Raw genomic sequence first — 20509 nt, 5'->3', positions numbered from 1 at the left:
TTGATATTTAGAAATAGCGAATTGAAATGTTAATTTCCCCAAAGTAGAAGGTCCGAGGACCCGACATAACTAAAGTTCTGTTTAACAATCAATAAGATACTAATTTCCACGAGGTATGTGGTCCGAGGACCATGCATGACCAAGTTTCTGTTTGATATTTAGAAATAGCGAATTGAAATGTTAATTTTCCCAAAGTAGAAGGTCCGAGGACCCAACATAACTAAGGTTCTGTTTAGCAATCAATAAGATATCAATTTCCACGAGGTATATGGTCTGAGGACCATGCATGACCAAGTTTCTGTTTGATATTTAGAAATAGCGAATTAAAATGTTAATTTCCCCAAAGTAAAAGGTCCGAGGACCCGACATAACTAAGGTTCTGTTTAACAATCAATAAGATATCAATTTCCACGAGGTATGTGGTCCGAGGACCATGCATGACCAAGTTTCTGTTTGATATTTATAATAAGTAAATCGAACTGTTACATAATGATAATTTGAACAACGAACGACAAACGTGTTTTTCATTAATAATAATACCTTCGTAGGTTATTTACATTCCAAGGGCGTTGTACAATTTTTTCATCTAGATCGGCTAAGCGATATGACCCTATGCCCGCTACAGAAATGATTCGGTATGGTCCTTCCCAAATTTGTGCTAGCTTTCCCCACGCTAGATTTTTGGAAGTACCCATGACTTTCCTCAACACCAAAATCCCCAGGCGCTAGTGGTCTTAGTTTCACATGAACATCATATCCTCGTTTGAGCTTCAGCTAATAATAAGCCAGTTGGACCATGGCGGCCTCTCGCCGTTCCTCAACCAGATCTAGGCTTTTCTCCAAGAGGTTATCGTTATTTCCCGGGCTGAAAGAACTCGTCCTTAATGTGGGAAGCCCATATTCCAAAGGTATCACCGCCTTAGCCCCATAAGTCATGGAGAAAGGTGTTTCTCCAGTGGATCTTCACGGCGTAGTTCGATATGTCCACAAAACGCGTGGCAATTCCTCTACCCATCTACCCTTTGCGTCATCCAGCCCCTTCTTAAGTCCACTGACTATAACTTTGTTAACGGCCTCAGCCTGCCCATTTCCCTGAGGATAAGCTGGAGTGGAGTATTTATTTGTGATGCCCAAGTCATTACAATATTTCCTGAAAACTTTACTATCAAATTGCACGCCATTATCTGAAATAAGTGTGTGAGGTACCCCAAATCTAGTGATAATGTTCTTCCAGATAAATTTCTTGGTGTCCACATCCCTAATACTTGATAAAGGCTCAGCTTCGACCCACTTGGTGAAGTAATCAGTTCCCACGAGTAGCCACCTTTTGTTTCTCACAGCCCTCGAAAAAGGTCCAACTATATCCAGTCCCCATTGAGCGAATGGCCAAGAACTAGATAAAGGATTAAGGACACCACCAGACTGATGAATATTGGAAGCAAACCTCTGGCACTGGTCACATTTTCTTACGTAGTCCTGAGCCTCTCTTTGCATATTGGGCCACCAATATCCCTGAGTCAGAGCTCTATGGGCTAAAGATCTCCCCCCAATATGGCTTCCATAAATTCCCTCGTGCAATTCTTCCAAAAGTGCCTCCGTCGCTCAGTATGTACACATAGCAGGTATGGTCCGAAAAATGAGCATGTATACAACTTCTGATCCTCGGACAACCAGAATCGAGGCTTCTTTTGACGAATTTTATCTGCTTCAGACTTCTCCTCGGGCAGAACGTCGCTCTTTAGAAAAGAAACTACGAGGTCCATCCAACTAGGTCCGAACCTTATCAGATGGATACGGACGGCACTTGCGGTGGTTAAAGTCGATTTCAGCAAGTCTTCGACAATGATAATCCTAGGCAAACATTGAGCCGAGGACGTCGCCAAAGTGGCCAACGAGTCCACATGCATGTTTCCACTTCTAGAAACATGCGAAAGGATGAATGAATCAAACTTGGATTGTAAACATTTGACCTGGGTCAGGTACTCTTGCATTCTTGGATCCCTAGCCTCCATGGTCCCCGTCACTTGGCCACAACTAATTGAGAATCCGAGGACATATGAACTGCCTTTCCCCCTATTCTCCAGACCATATCCATACCGACTAAGATAGCTTCGTACTCAGCCTCGTTATTAGTGGCCGAGAACGCTAATCTCAATGATTTCTCAAAGGTAATTCCCTCAGGGGATACCAAAACAAGTCCAACGCCTGATCCCCTCTGGTTTGCTGCCCCATCAACATACGCTTTCCAAACTGAAGGCCCTTTGCATGTGATCATGCCAACTGATTTTTCATCCATGTGCGATTCCTTTGCTGTTTCTTCTAACGATGGTTCGGCGAACTCTGCCACCAAATCAGCAAGAACTTGGCCCTTCATCGAGGTGCGCAACATATATTTGATATCGAAAGCTCCCAGAATAGTTCCCCACTTGGCTACCCTCCCCGAGTAGTCAGCACTTCGCTATACTGACTTGAAAGGCAGTTGAGTCAAAACCACGACGGTGTGGGATTAGAAGTAGTGAGGAAGCTTTCATGTAGCATGGACTACGGCCAGAATTGCCTTCTCCAAAGGCAAATAACGCACCTCAGCTTCATTCAAAGATTTGCTAACATAATAAACCGGTCTTTGTACTCCACCGTCGTCCCTTATCAGAACAAAGCTGACTGCATGGATAGCTACAGCTAGGTATGCAAATAGGATTTCATCAACCTCCGGCCGAGACATGATAGGTGGCCGGGAAAGATATTCCTTAAGTTGCTGAAAAGCTTAAGCGCATTCCTCGGACCATCAGAATCCTTTCCACTTATTTAACAATTGGAAAAAAGGTCTACACCTATCAGCGGACCGAGAGATAAACCTGCTTAGAGCAGCAGTCATCCCGGTCAATTTCTGAACTTCCTTCGGATTCCGAGGTGGTTGCAAGCCCTGAATGACTCTGTCCTGTGCCGGATTTACCTCTATTCCTCTATGAGCCACCATGTAGCCTAGGAACTTTCCGGAGCCTACCCCAAAAGAACACTTTGAGGCGTTAAGGCACAGCTTGTACTTCCTAAGTGTTTGAAAGGTGTCGTCCAAATCTTTCACATACATAGGTACTGTCTTACATCCACATATACCTCAATGGTCTTCCCAAGCTGCGATTTGAACATCCTGGTCATCATCCTTTGGTAAGTAGCCCCTAAATTTTTCAAACCGAATGGCATCACTTTATAGTGATAATTCCCCGTAGGAGTAATGAAGGCAATCTTCTCCTAATTACCCAAAGCCAAAGGTATTTGGTGATAACCTTAGAAGGTATCCAAAAAACTCATTCGAGGATGCCCAACTGTAGCATCCACTAGCTGATCGATGCGAGGCATCAGGAACGAGTCTTTTGGGCAGGCTTTATTCAGGTCTGTGAAGTCCATACATACTCTCCACTTTCCGCTCTTCTTTTTTACTACGACAGTATGCGCCAACCATTCGGGGTAAAAAACCTCTTTAATAGCCCCAGCCCTTTTGAGCTTGAGCACCTCTTCCTTGACGGCCTCGGCATGTTCTTTCGAAGAACGCCGAAGTGGTTGCCTCCTGGGAATAACGACAGGACTGACATTCAAATGATGGCAAATGAAACTTGGGTCAACCTCCAGAGCCTCGTAGGGATCCCATGCAAAAACATCGATATTGTTTTTCAAAAACATCACTAATTCCATCTTCTCTTGTTGTGGTAGCCGTATCCCAACTTGAAAGAACCTTTCGGGGTCATCATTTATGAGAAATCTTTCCAATTCTTCACACGTGGCCTCCTCTGCTGTCACCGCACCGGACGCATTCAGAGTTGTTAATTGCTATAAGTCTTCCACAGCCAAGGTCGAGGATTCTGATTCGGCTTGATGCAGCACTGCGGCCGATATGCATTGCCTTGCGACTAATTGGCTCCCAAGAATTTCTTCAATCAATCCACCCGAAGGAAATTTCACTTTAACATGTAAAGTCGAGGAGACAGCACCCAAAGCATGCAGCCAAGGCCTTGCAACGATGGCCGTTTATGGAGAATATGCGTCAACCACAATGAAATCTACATCGACTGTTTTCGAGCCCGACTGTACGAGTAAACGAATTTGTCCCTTTGATATGACAGTCTTCCCTTCAAAGCTTATCAACGGTGAATCATAGGGAGTGAGATCCTCCAGCTCTAACTTAAGCCCCTTGAATAAGTCAGGGTACATAATATCTGCACCGCTACCCTGATCGACCATCATCCTCCTGACGTCATCATTCCCTATCCTCAATGTGACCACCAGGGCATCGTCATGCGGTTGAATAGTCCCAACCTTATCATCATCAGAGAATCCTAAAACAGGCGTACTCCCTTTGATCCTCTTCGGCCTCGAGCCAGACTCCTCGACCTGGGAATGTGACACCGCCATCACCCTTGTAGGACAGAAACCGGTCCTGCCAAGTGCAGCGAAGATGACATTAATCGTTCCCAAGGGTGACCGAGATGAGTTGTTCTTCTGATTATTTGAACCCGAATGATTTCCTTGTTCGTTAGGTTGATACAGGTGTTGCTTCAATTTTCCCTCACTAATAAACTGCTCTAAATGGTTCCAAATGGTCCGACAATTCTCGGTAGTATGACCCACATCTTGATGATACTGGCAAAAGAGGTTCTGATTCCGTTTTGTAGGGTCCCCGCCATCTTACTAGGCCACTTGAAATAGGGTTCCTTACGGACTTTCTCCAGCAATTGGTGCACTAGTTCTCGGAATACAGTATTAACTACTTGAGGAGTGACTGAACCAGATTGCCTAGAGAAATCTCTCCTCGGTTTATTGTTATGGTACCCGTCCGACCTGAAATCCCTTCTCTCCTAAGGGATAACCTTCGTCTTACCCTTACCTTGTTGTTGATCTTCCTCAACCATCTTATACTCGTCGATGCAATCCATAAGGCGATGTACACTCCGCACGGGCTTTTTGGTCAAAGATTTCCTTAAATTGTGATCAGTTGGGAGGCCCACTTTGAAAGTGTTAATCGCCACTTCATCAAAATCACCGTCAATTTCATTAAATATTTCCCAGTATCTGTCAGAATACACTTTCAAAGTCTCACCCTCCCTCATGGCCATGGATAACAATGAGTCCAAAGGCCGAGTGACTCTGCTGCATGTAATGAATCGAGACACAAATGCCCTAGTGAGTTCCATGAAAGAATCGACAGACCCCGGCTTTAGTCCGTTAAACCATCTCATAGCAACAGGTCCCAGGCTAGGGGGAAAGACTTTGCACATCAAGGTTTCATTCTGAGAATTTACCGCCATCCTTTGATTAAAATGGCTCACGTGTTCGACTGGGTCTGTCCTGCCATTATAGATGGTGAAGGTGGGCTGAGTGAACCGCCGTGGGAGCCTTCCCTTCTCGAACCTGCGTGAGAAGGGTGACTTGGAGAGTTGGTACAACGCTCGGCTCATAGCATCGTTTTCCAAGCCCTTTGAGGGAAATTTCTTATGCTTACGACTTGGAAGCTCATCCTTCTCGTAAGAGAAGGTTTCGCTAGGGGGAGTCCTGGACCTTGGACTGTAACTGCTTCCCTAGGACCCCCTAGAGGAAGGATTGGACGGAGGTGAAGCCCGCCTTCGTCTGACATGGCGTAACTTTTTCTTAAGGTGGTCAACCTTCCTCTGCATGGCCTTGGCATCATCCTCATGGGCGACCCTGCTTCCACCACGCGAATGGCTTGCATCAAGGTGTACTGTGTGCACACTTCCCTCTCGATCCCTCCGACGCTCAAGACGCTCAAAATGATCTTCGCGCTGGGACCCCTGAGACTCTGCATGATGCGAACCTAAGCCTGCCATGATATTCCAATTCCTTCAACACTAGATTCCCACAGATGGCGCCAATTGTAAGGGCACAATTTGTACCCGGTCCAATCCCTAGATGAACTCAGACCCAAAGAGTCTTATACAATGAAATTTGTAGAGTATGGGTTTGAAACCTAGGTTAGGGATATTGGAGAGTTAATAAACAGACTAGAATGCTGCGATCTATGCGAATAATAGATAAATATGACAAAAAACTCTCATCGAACGTAAGCCGAGGACCACTCATATTGCCTTTCTTTCTTTAAGCAAAAGATTACAATTTTTAGTTTTTTAAGAAAAAAAGGTTCTCACTCTTCTTTCTTCTCTCGTCTTCTTATAGCCCTCTTCTTCTTCCCTGTTTCTTCCACGTGTAACACAAATCTTCCCCATAGATACTTGTCCCATCAACCGCCTTCTTGAAGTTTTCAAATAATAGCTGGAAGGCTGAATATTACTGTGCAGAGGTCATTCTTCCATTAATGCGGCCAGGGAGGTAGGTGCAGGGCCTTTAATGTGGTGATAGCAGTTTTTTTCTCTTCTAGTATTTCTTACACGTTCCTCCTTCTAACGAGTGCTTGGATCACGCCTTTACCCAACAAATCTTTCAGAATTCTGTCTCTAAATCCTTTAGCACATCCCATGGCCTTTACTGGGCCCGTCCGAGGAGATACTCCTCCTCGGACAATTCCTCTACCCCTTGTAGCGCGAGCTGGCCTGTGGGCCTCGAAAATTTTGATTGAACAGACTTATACCAACAAACCAAGCCCAAGGCCCAAATGTACATTTAAGCATTTTTACCCCCCACATATTCCTAGAGGGTAGTGTTAAGCAATGCTACTCCGAGGAAATGACAAAACTTAGGTATAGTACCTTAGGTGTTATTCCTTAAATTCTCTTCTTAAAATTCAGTCATGTAACTACTTAATTAAAAAAAAAATCACTTTCATTCCATGAGAAAAAATCTACATGGCAGAATCTTAATAAGGGAACCTATGGAACAGCTCCTAAGTACTACCTAACATGGCAGAATCTTAAGAAGAGAACCTAAGGAACATCATTTAAATACTGTACCTAAATTTTATCCTTAAAGAAATACCCAGTTCAGATATCACAAGTGCCACAAGAACCAAGATTTTGGCATTGTTGAAGATCATATTTACAATATTTGCATTAATTTAGTTACAAGATTCAGGGTCCCTATCTACAAGTTTCATGTATACAAATCACCCTGTCGCAAAAATAATAGGTAATTTAATAAGAGATCAAATTCTGTAAAAATGTGTACAACTCATATTTTACCTCTCCAATTTTAACATGCTACATTATCTTATCACATATTTAAGAATAAATATAACTACACCCAATCAATTCTAATACCCATATATAAATCCAACAAAATTGGAAGTTTATTGAAATATTATTAGATGTAGTAAGATATATTAAGTTTTAAGTAAAATACTAATATGGCAATCTCTTATTGGATAGTGTAAAACATGAGTTTTACACCCCATCCTTACCAAATTTAGACTCATTTAATAAACAATATTTCTTTCTTATATAAGATTGGAAATAAATTACTTATAACATAAGCATAATAAAAAAATCATACAATCTCCGTCTTTTATCCTTTGCCTTTTCTTCTCAAGGAAATTTCCATTTTTTCATCATTCTCTACCAAATACACAATAGATATTTGGAATCTTTTATATCTTCCTACTTTTCCATCCTCTCATTCAAACAAACCCTAAAACAATTATATAAAAGTTTTCAAGGACAGCTATCTATTTAATTGTAGAAGAATTACACTTCAAGAACATCATTCAAGGCAAAATAGCATTCCTATAGATGCAATGTTGAGATGGTACTGGATCAATTTAGATGTGAATTGAAAAACCATTCATAATCATCTAAAAAGCAAAACGATAACATGTTACACATCATTAAATTAAGTCACCTTGGGCATGAAAATCCAAAACTATCTGACTATCCAATTGCAAGAAACATTGGTTCCCCGGAAAATCTATCTGACCATTCAATTCCACATATTACAACTCTATGCTCCATGAACTGTACAAAGTCCTAAAGTGAAGCAGTAGAACTCCCCCCTTCAAATCGCGTTGGTTGCAACCTGCTGAACTTCAACATATGTGCCGGTCTCTTCATTATAAGAATACCTACATATAAAAGTCGAGATAATTTAATTAGGGTAGTTATCAGCAACCAATAACGAACACAACACAACATCAAATAAATACTAAAAAGTAAAGGACGCATTCACATTACCATTGTCCTGATGCTGCAGAACAAAACAGTCCTGTAGAAGGGTCATAATAGTACCCCAAACTGCTGCTATAGTAGTACCTGAAGCGTTGAAATACCCAAGATTAAATTAAAGAAAGCAGAATCAGGTTGGGTATGAAAGAGATACAAACATAGCCAATAAACAAATGTTGAATACATTTAAGGAAATACACGCTCATGCAACATTTGCATGCACTAATAATGAGATATCATAAAAACATGGAGACAAGTACACTCAGATCATTACAGAACACTATTACCAGATAAGATACAAGAGCCCATAAGCCTATACAGAGAACAGAAACTATTATTATCATTATATTTTTGTTACTACTGACAATAATCACATAGTTTCTCTTCACTGCTTTCAAGTAACTAAACCCACAAAACCATTTCTAGGAAAATACCGACCAATCATGATACCAAACAACCTCATTATGAAAGTTTTCAGGTGACCTATTAATAATAAATTTTTAGTGGAGGTGGCCTTACAAGGAATTTTCTTATTTGTTGCTGCTGGGCTCCATGGCCCAATGCTAATAATGTCTTGCATCAGTGCAACCCATGGGGTATTTGGCTATGGTAACGACATGAATGGTCTGATTGAGTTGAAAGGGTGCATCATGTAAGAATAGCAGGTGCATTTGTTGATTAAAGGTAAGTCTACTCAAGAGGAAATGAATTTTATTTAGACATGTTATCCCCCAAGTCTGTCTGGGCTATTACCGTGGCTAAGGCGTCCTAACCTTCATAGTGAACAGGTTGTTAGAACTTGCACAGTCCTGGTTGTAACTTTATGGGCTATTTGGTATCATAGGAATAAAGTATTTGAGTGTGTGCAATGATCTCCTATACAGTTTCTAATGTTTAGTAGGCCTTTGGTTGGCAGGTACGCTCTAGCTCCGTAAGGGTGGCTATGCTGGCAGGATTCGGTTCCAAGAAGACTGAAGGAGTGCTGAGGTGGCAGCTGATAGCATTGACAGAGGAGTGTGGACTAGTTGCAGATTTTTTTTGGAGGGGGGGGGGGGGATGGAGGGTCATCTACCCATGTTTTTTGTTTCAAACAGTTAGTTATTAACATTATAAGGTCGTTCATGTTAATTAAAAAGCTTATATAAGATATATACATTTTTTTGTTTTTTGATAATTCAATAGTTGGGGGTGGGGGAATTGAATCCAGGATGTCTCCATTGGAGAAACCAGGAGTTGCCATTTGAGCTACAAGGCTCTTGCATTGTGTAAAATATATAAATTGATATTGGTGTGTGTACTATACCTTCATACAAAATTCATGCACAGTTTTGAGATTTATAAGTCCGAATTGTGAGGAATCCACATTCTTCTAGTCAAAAGAAAAAGGAGCAAGCATGCAAACACATACATGTACATGCATGTGAGTGTTCACACACAAACACACACCTACACTTGATTCTAAGAGAGATCATCAAAGCATGAAAGCAAGTACATAGATTGTTCAGATAGCGCCTACTAAAGAGAATACAAGTGCATGCCCATGAAAATAATGGTAGCAATTTGATAGAACCAATAATCTAACAAACAACTACAGCAACCATTTCTAAGAAAATATTGGCAAACCATGATAGCAAGTGAGCCACAAATTGTAGGGGTCAACTTCTAGTAACAAAAAGAAAAACGGTATTAATTTTCATATTTGAAATTACATGCTTTTTACACTAGGTAAGAAAAATATATATAACAAATGAATAAGAAGTTCTCTTCGTTTATGATGACCACATCACATGGGTAGCACTGCAAACAAGTGATCTGTTACGAAGCTCTGTTGGCCAGAGTAAGCGACTCAGCCCATTCATATTTTAAAAATCCAAATTGGAGACTGAAATCAGGCAGGTAATAAGCGAGCCTGAGACTGAACCTGAGCTGTAACTTCAAGGGGCTCAACTTATAGGCTTTAAGCCAAATTAACAAGTAAGATATTGTTTCAAGTGGCTGTCATCCATCCACATTAGCCATCATATAAGTTCCAAAACATTTCTCTCCAAAGACTTCCTTTAATCCCATTCTTTTGGTGCGCTTCACAATAACCATTTATTAAATTTTATTGGAAATTAAGGTACTCCTTGGGAGATTGCTATATCAATGCCTTGAAGAACCTCTCCTTGGATGTTAAAAAGGAAATTGAGGAATTTGTTCATGTAAAATATATAGATTTCAGCTGATCTGATATAGGTACATAATGATTTTAGTAGATATCTTTCACTTTGAATTTCACTACAAAATTGATCGATTTATTCTCATTTTCTATATAATGTAGTTAGCAAATAAAAAAGTGTCTCCTAATATGACCTCAAGTTGGACTCCACAAATTAAATGAGAAATGACAGACTCTAGGGCTAGCAAAAGCACTTCACAAGAACAAGAAATAACATATGTGTGTGTGTATATATATATATATATATATATATATATATATATATAAATCACATATGACAACAATATTTAACGTGATTCGACCACAAGCAATGCCAACTAAAATCCACAATCAATGATATGGATTACAAACACTTAATCAAACCTTACAAACCAAACTCACAGACTCTCACAAACCTGCATCAACCCAGTTTTTTCCTTACAACCACCAGGTAGATTTCACATCCTTGCCAAGATTTCATCCTATCCAGATTTCTCCTCCTCCTCACCTCTTATCTCAGCCAAGCCACCACACTCTAACCTCTTTTGGGTCACTTGGGTCTCAGATCTACTCTCTCTCCATTGAATCTGATCTGATATGGTTGTTTGGGTATAAAGTGGGTGAGTTTTGGGATCTAGATCTATTTTCTCCCCCATTTGAGATAAGATTTTGGGTATGTGTGGCTGTGTATATTTTTTCTGCTTTTATTTGCACCAATTGAAGAATCAGTACCAACAAAGACCGCCACCAACATGGCCGGAATCTCAATCCAATAGCACAGCGGCAGTTCGTGTTTTAGGAATACCAAAGAGGTTGGTGCAGTGAAGAGAACTCCCCCAACACAGGCTGCACCACCTGCTGTTCACCCCTACCCATACATCCAACAGACCCTCAACTTACAAACATGAGTATCTTTTAACCTCAAAAATATACTAAATAACTCTTTGAAGATAGTCACTCATGTTTTTCTGAGAGTCTTCTCCTCTTCACATAGGGAATACACTTGGGCCAAAGCCACCAAATCCTTTACAAAACAGTCTATATATAATAAATCCTATGTAAAGAAAAAAAAGTTGAAAGGTCTGGACTGATGTGTTTTGTTTAATAATAAGGTTGAAAAAAAAACTGTACTGTTACTATTTACTATTTACTATCTTTTCTTATTTTATTATTTTTTTGTCACTCCTTGAAAGTTTTTTAAAAAATAGAAAAGTAAAAACCTGACCATGTACTTGTGTAATTTCTAGGTTCTTCGACTTTTACTCCATAAAAGAACACCCACAGACCACAGCCAAAACTACCAGCGCCAAAAATGAAAAACCTCTTTTCTTTTTGTTCCCCGAAAAGTAAGAACTCAAAAAAAAAAAGAAAAAAAAAAGAGAGAAAATAAAAACACCCACAGTTGTAACAATCCGACAGAGAGAAATCTAAAGGCCAAGCTTGTGCATAAAGTCAGGAGGAAGGAATAGATCTGCGCCGATCTGAGCTTGGAGAAGCACTAATGAACCTGGAGCAATGCCGAGCTGCGTCAATGAGCTTCGATTTGTGCAGATCTGTCTGTTCTGAGTAGTTGGAGTGGAGATCAAACAAGAGATGAGAGATCTAAGGCAACAATCTTCTTCTTTTTTGTTCGTTTCTTTTGTTCTCAATGTTTTTGGGTGGCCGTATCTTGATTGTGTCCAGACCGTGTCTGAGCCGAGTCCCAATTAAGAGATTAATTTTTCCTTTCTCAACACATACTAGACACAAATGAACACGTGTCGATGCAGTACCCGAGTCCCACACATGTCAGACATGGGTATGGCGTTCTTTTTCATGTGTCCGTGCTTCAAAGAATAAATCTATACATATTCATTTTGGACTAGGAAGACCTCCTTCTGTAGAGAATGAATGCCAAATTACTTCTTTAACAAGGAATAGTCTTTCTACTCCAAGAAAACCCAAACTAACTATAAATAGGAATTTGAGACAATTTCTAACAAGTAATCAACTAGTGCTCAAGCTTGATAAAAATTTCACTGATCCAAGCTCAAGCACGGTTGTTCAAGCACACTCAACACTAATTTGGACTTGGTTGCTCCTAGGCATGAGCATAAATAGCTTAGCCAATCAAGGGTGAATGCCCCTAGATTACCTAGCAATTGGTTCTGGCAAGTGAGGTTAGTTGCTTGTAGGTTTTACTAGCTAAAGGCGAGTCCGAAGTGTTCTTCTTTAGAAAGGTTCCCTACATTTAAATTTAAAAAAAAGGCTTGGCATGATTCATTTGTGACCTAGCAAATGGTATTAGCTTCACCCTGCATATTTGAACCATTGCAAAACCCCACCCAACCTCCTCCAAAAAGAATGTCTCTATCATTATAACTAAGACAGGATAATCCCATTGTAACATTGCATAAATTCAAATCCTATATAAAACAAGCAAACAAGTCATGAACACATCAAAGACATTAAATTTCACGACATATCAAGATCATCTTTTTTTTTAAGTGACATATCAAGATCATCTCAGGAAAACCAGTTCAGAGAGAGAGAGAGAGAGAGAGAGGAGAGTACCCAGTGGACTCATCATACATGTAATCATTTTGCAAAGCTCCACCTGAAAACCAAGCAATTACAAGGCAAAAGAAAAACCACGTCAAGCAACAAAGAAATAGTATTTCATATGCCAATAATGAATTATCTAGACCCAATAAAATGATATGCCAAAAAAAATTTTATAGATAAAATTCTAAACTTTTGAACTTCTTACAATCAATAAAATAGCTTACTTTCTGATTCAGAGTTTATGGTGCTTGCTGATGGTTGGTTGACTGCATCAGAATTATGTCCAGAAACTACATTACTTCCATCAAAAGATGGTTTAGCAGTGGCATTTTCATCCTCCTCCCCAAACATATCATAAGTATCAGCGTCATTGCTTGATGTTTCAGCAGTAGACGCACTTGGGTTCAAAGTATCCACAACAGGACCAGGCAGCACTGTGGAGGCTACTTCAGTATCTGTCATGTCAGACAGCAAGCCATTTCCTATGCCAAAATAAGTAGAACCCCCCTGACCTGCACTTGTTGATATGCCCTCCCCTCTTGCCTTAGCTAATCTCTCATAACCTTCTGAAGAAACGTGGTAAAAAAAACCCATAGTTAATAATGCTATCTATAATCACCCACTCTTTTGCACCAACTTAAATGTAAGTGTGATTGAAGAAAACTGACCCATGGAAAAAATCAAATGTAAAATAAAAGATACGAAATAAATAATAATAATAATAATAATGATAACGCATGCATCCATTATGCTTTAACTGATGCCATGAGTGCAGAATTAAGTTTGATTCCATATAATGACAGGAAATAAATTTATAAAAATATTGCACTACATTCTAAAAGTGATAAACAAGTAGGTATTGATTTAAAGGCCTTATATTAAGTGCGTAGGAACTTCCACCAATTGATATAGGTGGATCAAAAGACTTCACATTCTTTAAAAATGCCGAGACTTAGGAACTAAGAAGCAAAAGGTGCTCCTCCTTTCAAGGGAACCATCAGCCACTCCGGCAGACTTACCTTGCTAATAGGTCCCCTGACAACAGAGCTGAGAGGTCCTTGTGGTGGAGGGGCAGTAGTTTAGTAGTAGGTATGGGAGGTCTTCGGTTTCTAAGGATTAAATCCAAAAGGCTTGAACTAATTCTAGAGGAAGAGGGCAGACCTATGAACTTCGGATCATAGAACGAGGAAACAAATACAAGCATAATGTTCTTTTAGGCAGAGAAGGCATCCAATGATCTCTGTACTAAACTTCCAGAATCCAGATTAAACCACACCCATCCGTCCTCCAAATTCATATTTCACTACTATCCAATAACAGGAAAACCCATATAAACATCAATGGTTCTCTCCCTTTTCATCCCCATTTTAAAAAAAATAAAAATAAATTTTCAGCACTATACTTCCAAAGTAAATTGCTCAGTCCCCATTGATCCTTACCAATCATATTGCAAAATATTCTAAGCGTACTATCAAGTAAGACCAGACGCCAAAAATGACCCCTTCTAAACAGTTCACAGGATGTTCATACCCAGAACAGTACCTGTGATTCTCAGTTTTTTTTTCCTTTTCTTTTCTTCATCAATCTTAACCTCCTTGATCTAAAATCGGCCTGCTTTAATCAAAGGCCCTTGTGTGGAGTAAAGCCAATCTCAAAGTCTAAGTTTTAGGCTTCTTGCATAGTACGTACATGCTTGATTATGTTTTTTTCTGATCATGTAAAAACATGCCCACCATCAAATAACACCAGAGGGGAACTCCTTTTTTTTTAATAAATAAAAAATTTTATTGATGGACAAGAGAAGCCAAGTTCATAGGAATTATTTTTCGATAGGACATAGGAAGCATGCAATGGGAAAAATGCAGTCAACCTCTCAAAGTACAAAGATCAATCAAATCACATAATGAATACAAGGATAAAGAACCCAATGCTAACATCTTTTTTTTTTGGATAACAAGGAATTTATTTATATAAAAAATATATATATATAAAATAAAAAAAAAGGAGAGCTCAATATGGTGAGCTTTCTAAAGAATTACAAATGAAAATCCATATGATTCAAAAATCCAACTATAGAAAAAACAAGAAACCCCCAATCTCAGTACAATAACAAAACAAAACAAAAGGTATTGGTGATAGCGGATCCCCTTAAACTAACCCCCTTGAACTCTCAAGAAAACCAATTGGCTACCAATACCATTGATCAAAATTTAGAACAAGACTGTCTAAATACACAACAATATCCATCTCCATTTTTTCTAAAACCCAGAACACCCAATTAGATAAATAAGGAAATCCCCCAGTTAACATGACCATATGCTTTCTCCACATCTATTTTACACAACACCCATGGAACTCGTCTTCAATTTGCTGTCCAGGCACTCATTGGCAATGAGTATGTAGTCTAAAATTTCTCTGTCCTTCATCTAAGACTCTAAAACTATCTCGTGAAGCACCACCTGCAATCTATTAACCAAGATTTTGGCAATAATTTTAAAAAAGTGTGACCATATTCATTACAATACTTGCTTAAATAATTAAAACCCACGCAAAACTAGGAAGAGAGGGAGTCCTAGCGGTTGGAGGCTTGGGATGAGTTGTAGACTCATACATCCTGGATTCAATCCCCACTAGGAGTTCCCTGGATTACCTGATATACAGTTTTGGTGGGGTCCCTATGGGTGGGTCCAAAGGGCCCTACCTTGCTAAGAGTCCTATTTAGAAACGAGACTTTCTAATAACTTAGCAAGACTCAAACAAGATTTAAAATAATCTAGAACCATAACTAATCGTTCCTAACTACAGACCAAACATCCCGCTTTTGTAATACCTAGGATGGAATAACTTCATTCAAAGAAACTGAAAGAAAAAAGTAAAGACACTACAACTATATAGATTGATCCATCCAAAGACTACCCCTCTCATATGCAGAATCTATAGGGGAATGCAATAGTGAATTCTGCATTACATCTTCCTGAACACATCAGGTGGTTAAACATTCCAAAATATGAAAACAAGCAAGCAAACACACAGACAGACATTTGTGTAAATTATCAGGACAACACAGAAGCAGACAACGCAATAATAAATACCAATATACATACAAAAGCACACACATGCACAGTTAAAGAAAGAGTACTGTGCTAAAAAAAGTACAAAGCAAAACACTGACCTGCCTCACGCTGAAAGACCTCCTGCTTTTCATGATACACATCTGCAGAACAGAAATTCCACCAATAAGTGATGCAATTTAACAAAGAGAAACAGATTCTTACAGAGAGTTGAATAAAAATGCAAATCTTTTAGGTTCTAAGGAAACCTGGGGCTGACAAAATTGAGAAAGCAAGGACTTTACCATATTCACCATTCTCCATCAGCTTCATTGCATCTTCTGTAAGCTGGTCAAATACAATCTTTGATTCAGCTGACATCTTCTCCTTCCTGTTTGAAGTACCCTTTAACCTTCTCAAAGCTCGCAAAACCTATCAGGAGATACACAATTAACTTTGTTACCCTAAATGAATACACAAATCATAATTCATGCATGATGGAATAGTGATGAAATAATGCTGCAACTCATATTCTTCTGCAATAGTATAAAATGAAAAAATCAAGCTAAAACAATACAATCCTGAATGGAAATTGAAAATTTCCCAGATACAACATAAGATATGAGTCATATGACTCTTAATGCATTCTTTAATTACAACCAGTGTATGAATTTTTTCACAGTGCATAAGGTGCTGGTTATATTTTGTCATTGTATTTGTAACTCTAGGAAGTATTGCCATATTCAAAAAGAATAAGAGTCAGCAAAGGGATGATTAATCTCCTGCTACCACCTGCCAAAAACCCACCGCCACCAAACCTAATGCTGTCACCCCCAATTAATTTTCAACTACCACCTCCATCAAACATACAGTATGGCCACCAGAATACAGACAAAGCAGTATACCCCCACTCAACCTACCAAAATTCCTTTTGCTAACAATTTTCCTATCCCCAACCTTCATCGTCCCGTGTCAATAAACCCACCCCCAAGTTCCAATCCAACCCCCAGCAAAGCACCAATAGTGTGCATCCCAAGAAGGTAAGGATGGTAAAGGGTGGACAGACATCAATAACCTAATTTGCATGCAATTTTTAGGAGGAAGAGATCCCACACTTATGCATAGAAAACACACTCGCCACAGCAAGTTCTGCCCTTACTATAAACTAGCCATAACTAATAAAATATTGTTTTGATAATTCAATAATTTGGGGCAAGAGGATTTGAACCCTGGATGTTTTCATTGAAAACACCAGAGTGTGCCAACCAGTTGCTACAAGCTACAATAAAATAAAAAACCTTAAATTAAAAAAATGGTTTAACCCTAGACCTCTAATGACTTGACCTTTAAAACCATAGCATTCTTGCTTTAATTGGTATCACACTCAAGCCCCATAAAATAAATTTTGAATAAACGAATTTGTAAAGAAGCAACCAATTAATCTTCCATGGTTTTCATCGGAACTTCCACTTTAAATGAGTACACAGAAAGCATTGTTCATTGCACATTGTTATTTACAAGACATGCATTGTGGTCGTCTAGAACATCCAAATTATCTTTATATTCATTTCTTGTTGAATCATATTGACTGACCTAAACACGTCTTCAAAACAAAAAGGCTTAGGTTCGAATACAACATAATAAGTACGCCACCTTCACAATTGCAGAAAAAACCATACATAGTCAGTTTTTAAGGGAAAATAGAATGTACAATCTAGTATACACAATTTTGTAATGTTATTGACATTGTAATTACAAGATAGAAAGCTGAAAATGTTTACCATAAATAAATGAATTTTTAAAACACACTATATAACTTACCGTTTCTCCTGGCTCAAGTATGTCAGCAATACGCCTCTTCATCGTTCCGATATCGTCAGAAGAAAGGTCATTGGCATCATCTTCATGGTTTATTACAGCAGACCCTTTCCCAGCATATTTTGGTTCAGCTTCAATGCTATCAAGCCATGCATCCTACACGAATCCATTTCAACTCAACATACGTGCACAATTCCGCGTCTAAAACGCACATGAGTAAAGTCCTTCTTTTTACCTTAATTTCATTATCGTTGACATATTCAACAAAATTTCCGTCCGCATCAAAATAGCCCTCTTCCCTCTCTTTGTTTAAATTGAAAGGTTCTATCTGAATCCCCTCGTCGACAAAGCTGTCATTATCCTGCCAAAAGATATCCCCATCATTGGCTACCCTTTCCATTGATCCAATAACAGATGAATCTGGCAATCATCTTGACTCTATAAAGAATGCTGCCAAATTCAAGAAATAATCATTCAAAATTATAATTGCGCTCTAACAATAAAAAAAAACAAATACGGCTCCAATTCCCTCACCACCTAGTCGAAACTATTCATCATAATTACAAACAATACCACCAAAGCCTAAGCGAGCTCGATACATTACTCCATTCTAGAAGCCTCAAAGTACATTTTCTGAAAGCTATCGACATAAATTAGAAGAAAATACAAACCTTGTAATCGACTTCAGCAGCCGCGACATCATTAAGAATGCCTCTACTTTCTTCAGTAAAGAGTTCAGCAGTGAACTGTGTCCGCCGCTTTGCACGCTCTTTGGCGGCAGCACGGGGATTCATCAAGTCGGTAGGATCATCATCCACAGCTGGACCGCGGTCCACGACCACCACGGCTTCATCTGCTGCTGGTTTAACCTTCTTTCCCTTTGGGAACCTAACCCTCTTTGGCCTATAAATAAAACCAACAGTCACTAAACACTCAGACTCAAAATTCTTTGGTTTTGAAACTTTCTGATTTCATTTCCAGGAAAAACTTTTTCCAATACAACAACAGATATTGAAAACTAGAAAGTAAATGAATTTGAGAGAGAGAGAGAAGAGAATTACGCTGAGGGTTTGTCGTCGTCGGCGTCCTCGAAGAAAGGGCGCTTGAGATTGGGGCGCGATGAATTACCTTCCATGGTGGAGAGTGGCGCGTGATGAAAACCTATCTGGCGAATATCGAATCCTCTTCCTCCGTCTCTGTCTCTGTCTCAGTCTCTGTCCCTCTGTGAAATTTTGAGAGTGTAGTCGATGTTTGGCTGCGGAGAAAATGTAATCCGGTCACCGTTTCGGTACCAGTATAAAATAGATAGATACCGAGAGATTGAGTGATGTGACGGTGAAAGAGAAATAAATAATTAAATATTAAAGAAAAAATCAAAAAAAAAAAGCAAATACTAGGCTTGTTCAATTTGATTAGGGGAAATAAAAATTTCAATATCAATTAATATTTTTTTATAAGCCAATATTAATAAATATTAATGTACCATTTTACGAGTGCACATATATATATATATACATATATTAACTAATAATAACATTTTTATTATATTATTTTTTATTGTACTCGCTGAAAAATGCAAAAATATTAAAATTCATAGGATTACTGCTAATGGATTTTTTTTTTTGGATACACTGCTAATGGATTAATAGTCTGTATAAGTGAAAAAAATTTATGGGATTACCATTATTAGATTAATGGTGGTACTATACATAATGCCGTTATGGTATTGAATTATTAACTATCTTGGCTCTAGAGAGAGACACAAGTGTTAGAATTATATACCCCTTCAAAACCAATTTTATGGATTTTTAGTTTTTTTTTTTAATAAATATTGTATTGATCAAGCAAAAACAAAGAACAACCAAAAGAATTGGCTGGAACCATCTTTAGCCAAAGCCTGGAAAATTCGTCATTAAACTAAAAGATGGGCAATAACACTGCCCTCTCTTTACATAAAAAATAAATCTACATTTGTAAAAGATTTAGTCAAATTAAGAATATCCTCAATTATAGCTTTGATACTTCAGTGAAAGGATAAGCCTGGTTTTTGCAAAGTCTATTGTCCCATTCCATGCATCTCCTTCAATAATTATGATGTTGAATCTCTTAGCTGCTGCTTTATAAATAGCACATCCAGCTGCTTCAACTTCACCACGAATATGACTTCTTGTACTAATTTGCTCTGTTCCCTTTATGGTCTCTACTCACCACAGCCACATATTTATTTCCTTCTATAATAGCTGAATCAAAATTCAATTTAACTTAATCTGTTAGTGGAGGATACCAGATTGGATCTCTAGATGGTTTATTAATTAATTCTCTCCCTGCTTGTTTGTGCTCTTCAAAAAATCTCAATATTTGTCTTGCAACCTCCATAGGGCTGCTTTTGACTCCGTCTACCCTTACTTTGTTTTTGATCACCCACAAGCAATTACAGACAATTGTAGCAAATAGCTAAAATTTCCTAAATTCTTCACCATTTAGCCCCAGCAAGCCTTCAGGGTTCAAAATCATTTTCACCCATTTTGAAATTGAGAGGTTATTTAATCTATTCAAATTAATTGGCCAATGTGACATTTGTCATATTTGGACAGCCCAGTCACATTGAAGAAAAATATGCTCTATTGACTCAACTGCATTGTTGCATAAATAACAATTTACAAAAGAGAGAACGAACATGTTATTGAGAACTAAACAAGTAGATAAGATGTTCCAAACCATTTTCCACAGGAGGTCTCTATCTCTCTATGAAAATTGAGATAGTCGCAATAAAATTTTATTTA

At 38.7% G+C, this 20509-nt stretch overlaps 1 protein-coding gene across 1 annotated transcript; it reads right to left on the bottom strand.

The window, feature by feature from the left end:
* Positions 1-7662: 7662 nt before the first annotated feature.
* LOC142644731 (uncharacterized) lies at positions 7663-19048 on the bottom strand. Its single transcript, XM_075819310.1, has 10 exons — positions 18788-19048; positions 18398-18629; positions 17962-18087; positions 17730-17882; positions 16214-16340; positions 16031-16072; positions 13083-13424; positions 12868-12910; positions 8127-8204; positions 7663-8017 (listed from the first exon to the last, which is right to left on the bottom strand). Exons 1-10 carry the CDS (start codon positions 18859-18861, stop codon positions 7951-7953), a joined length of 1284 nt encoding a protein of 427 aa, XP_075675425.1. The 5' UTR covers positions 18862-19048; the 3' UTR covers positions 7663-7950.
* Positions 19049-20509: the final 1461 nt, after the last annotated feature.

The sequence above is a fragment of the Castanea sativa genome, chromosome 7 (genome assembly GCF_040712315.1).
Source record: "Castanea sativa cultivar Marrone di Chiusa Pesio chromosome 7, ASM4071231v1".
Taxonomy (NCBI): Eukaryota; Viridiplantae; Streptophyta; class Magnoliopsida; order Fagales; family Fagaceae; genus Castanea; species Castanea sativa.
Note: the sequence above shows the minus strand (reverse complement) of the source record. Positions and strands in the feature narration are given on the sequence as shown.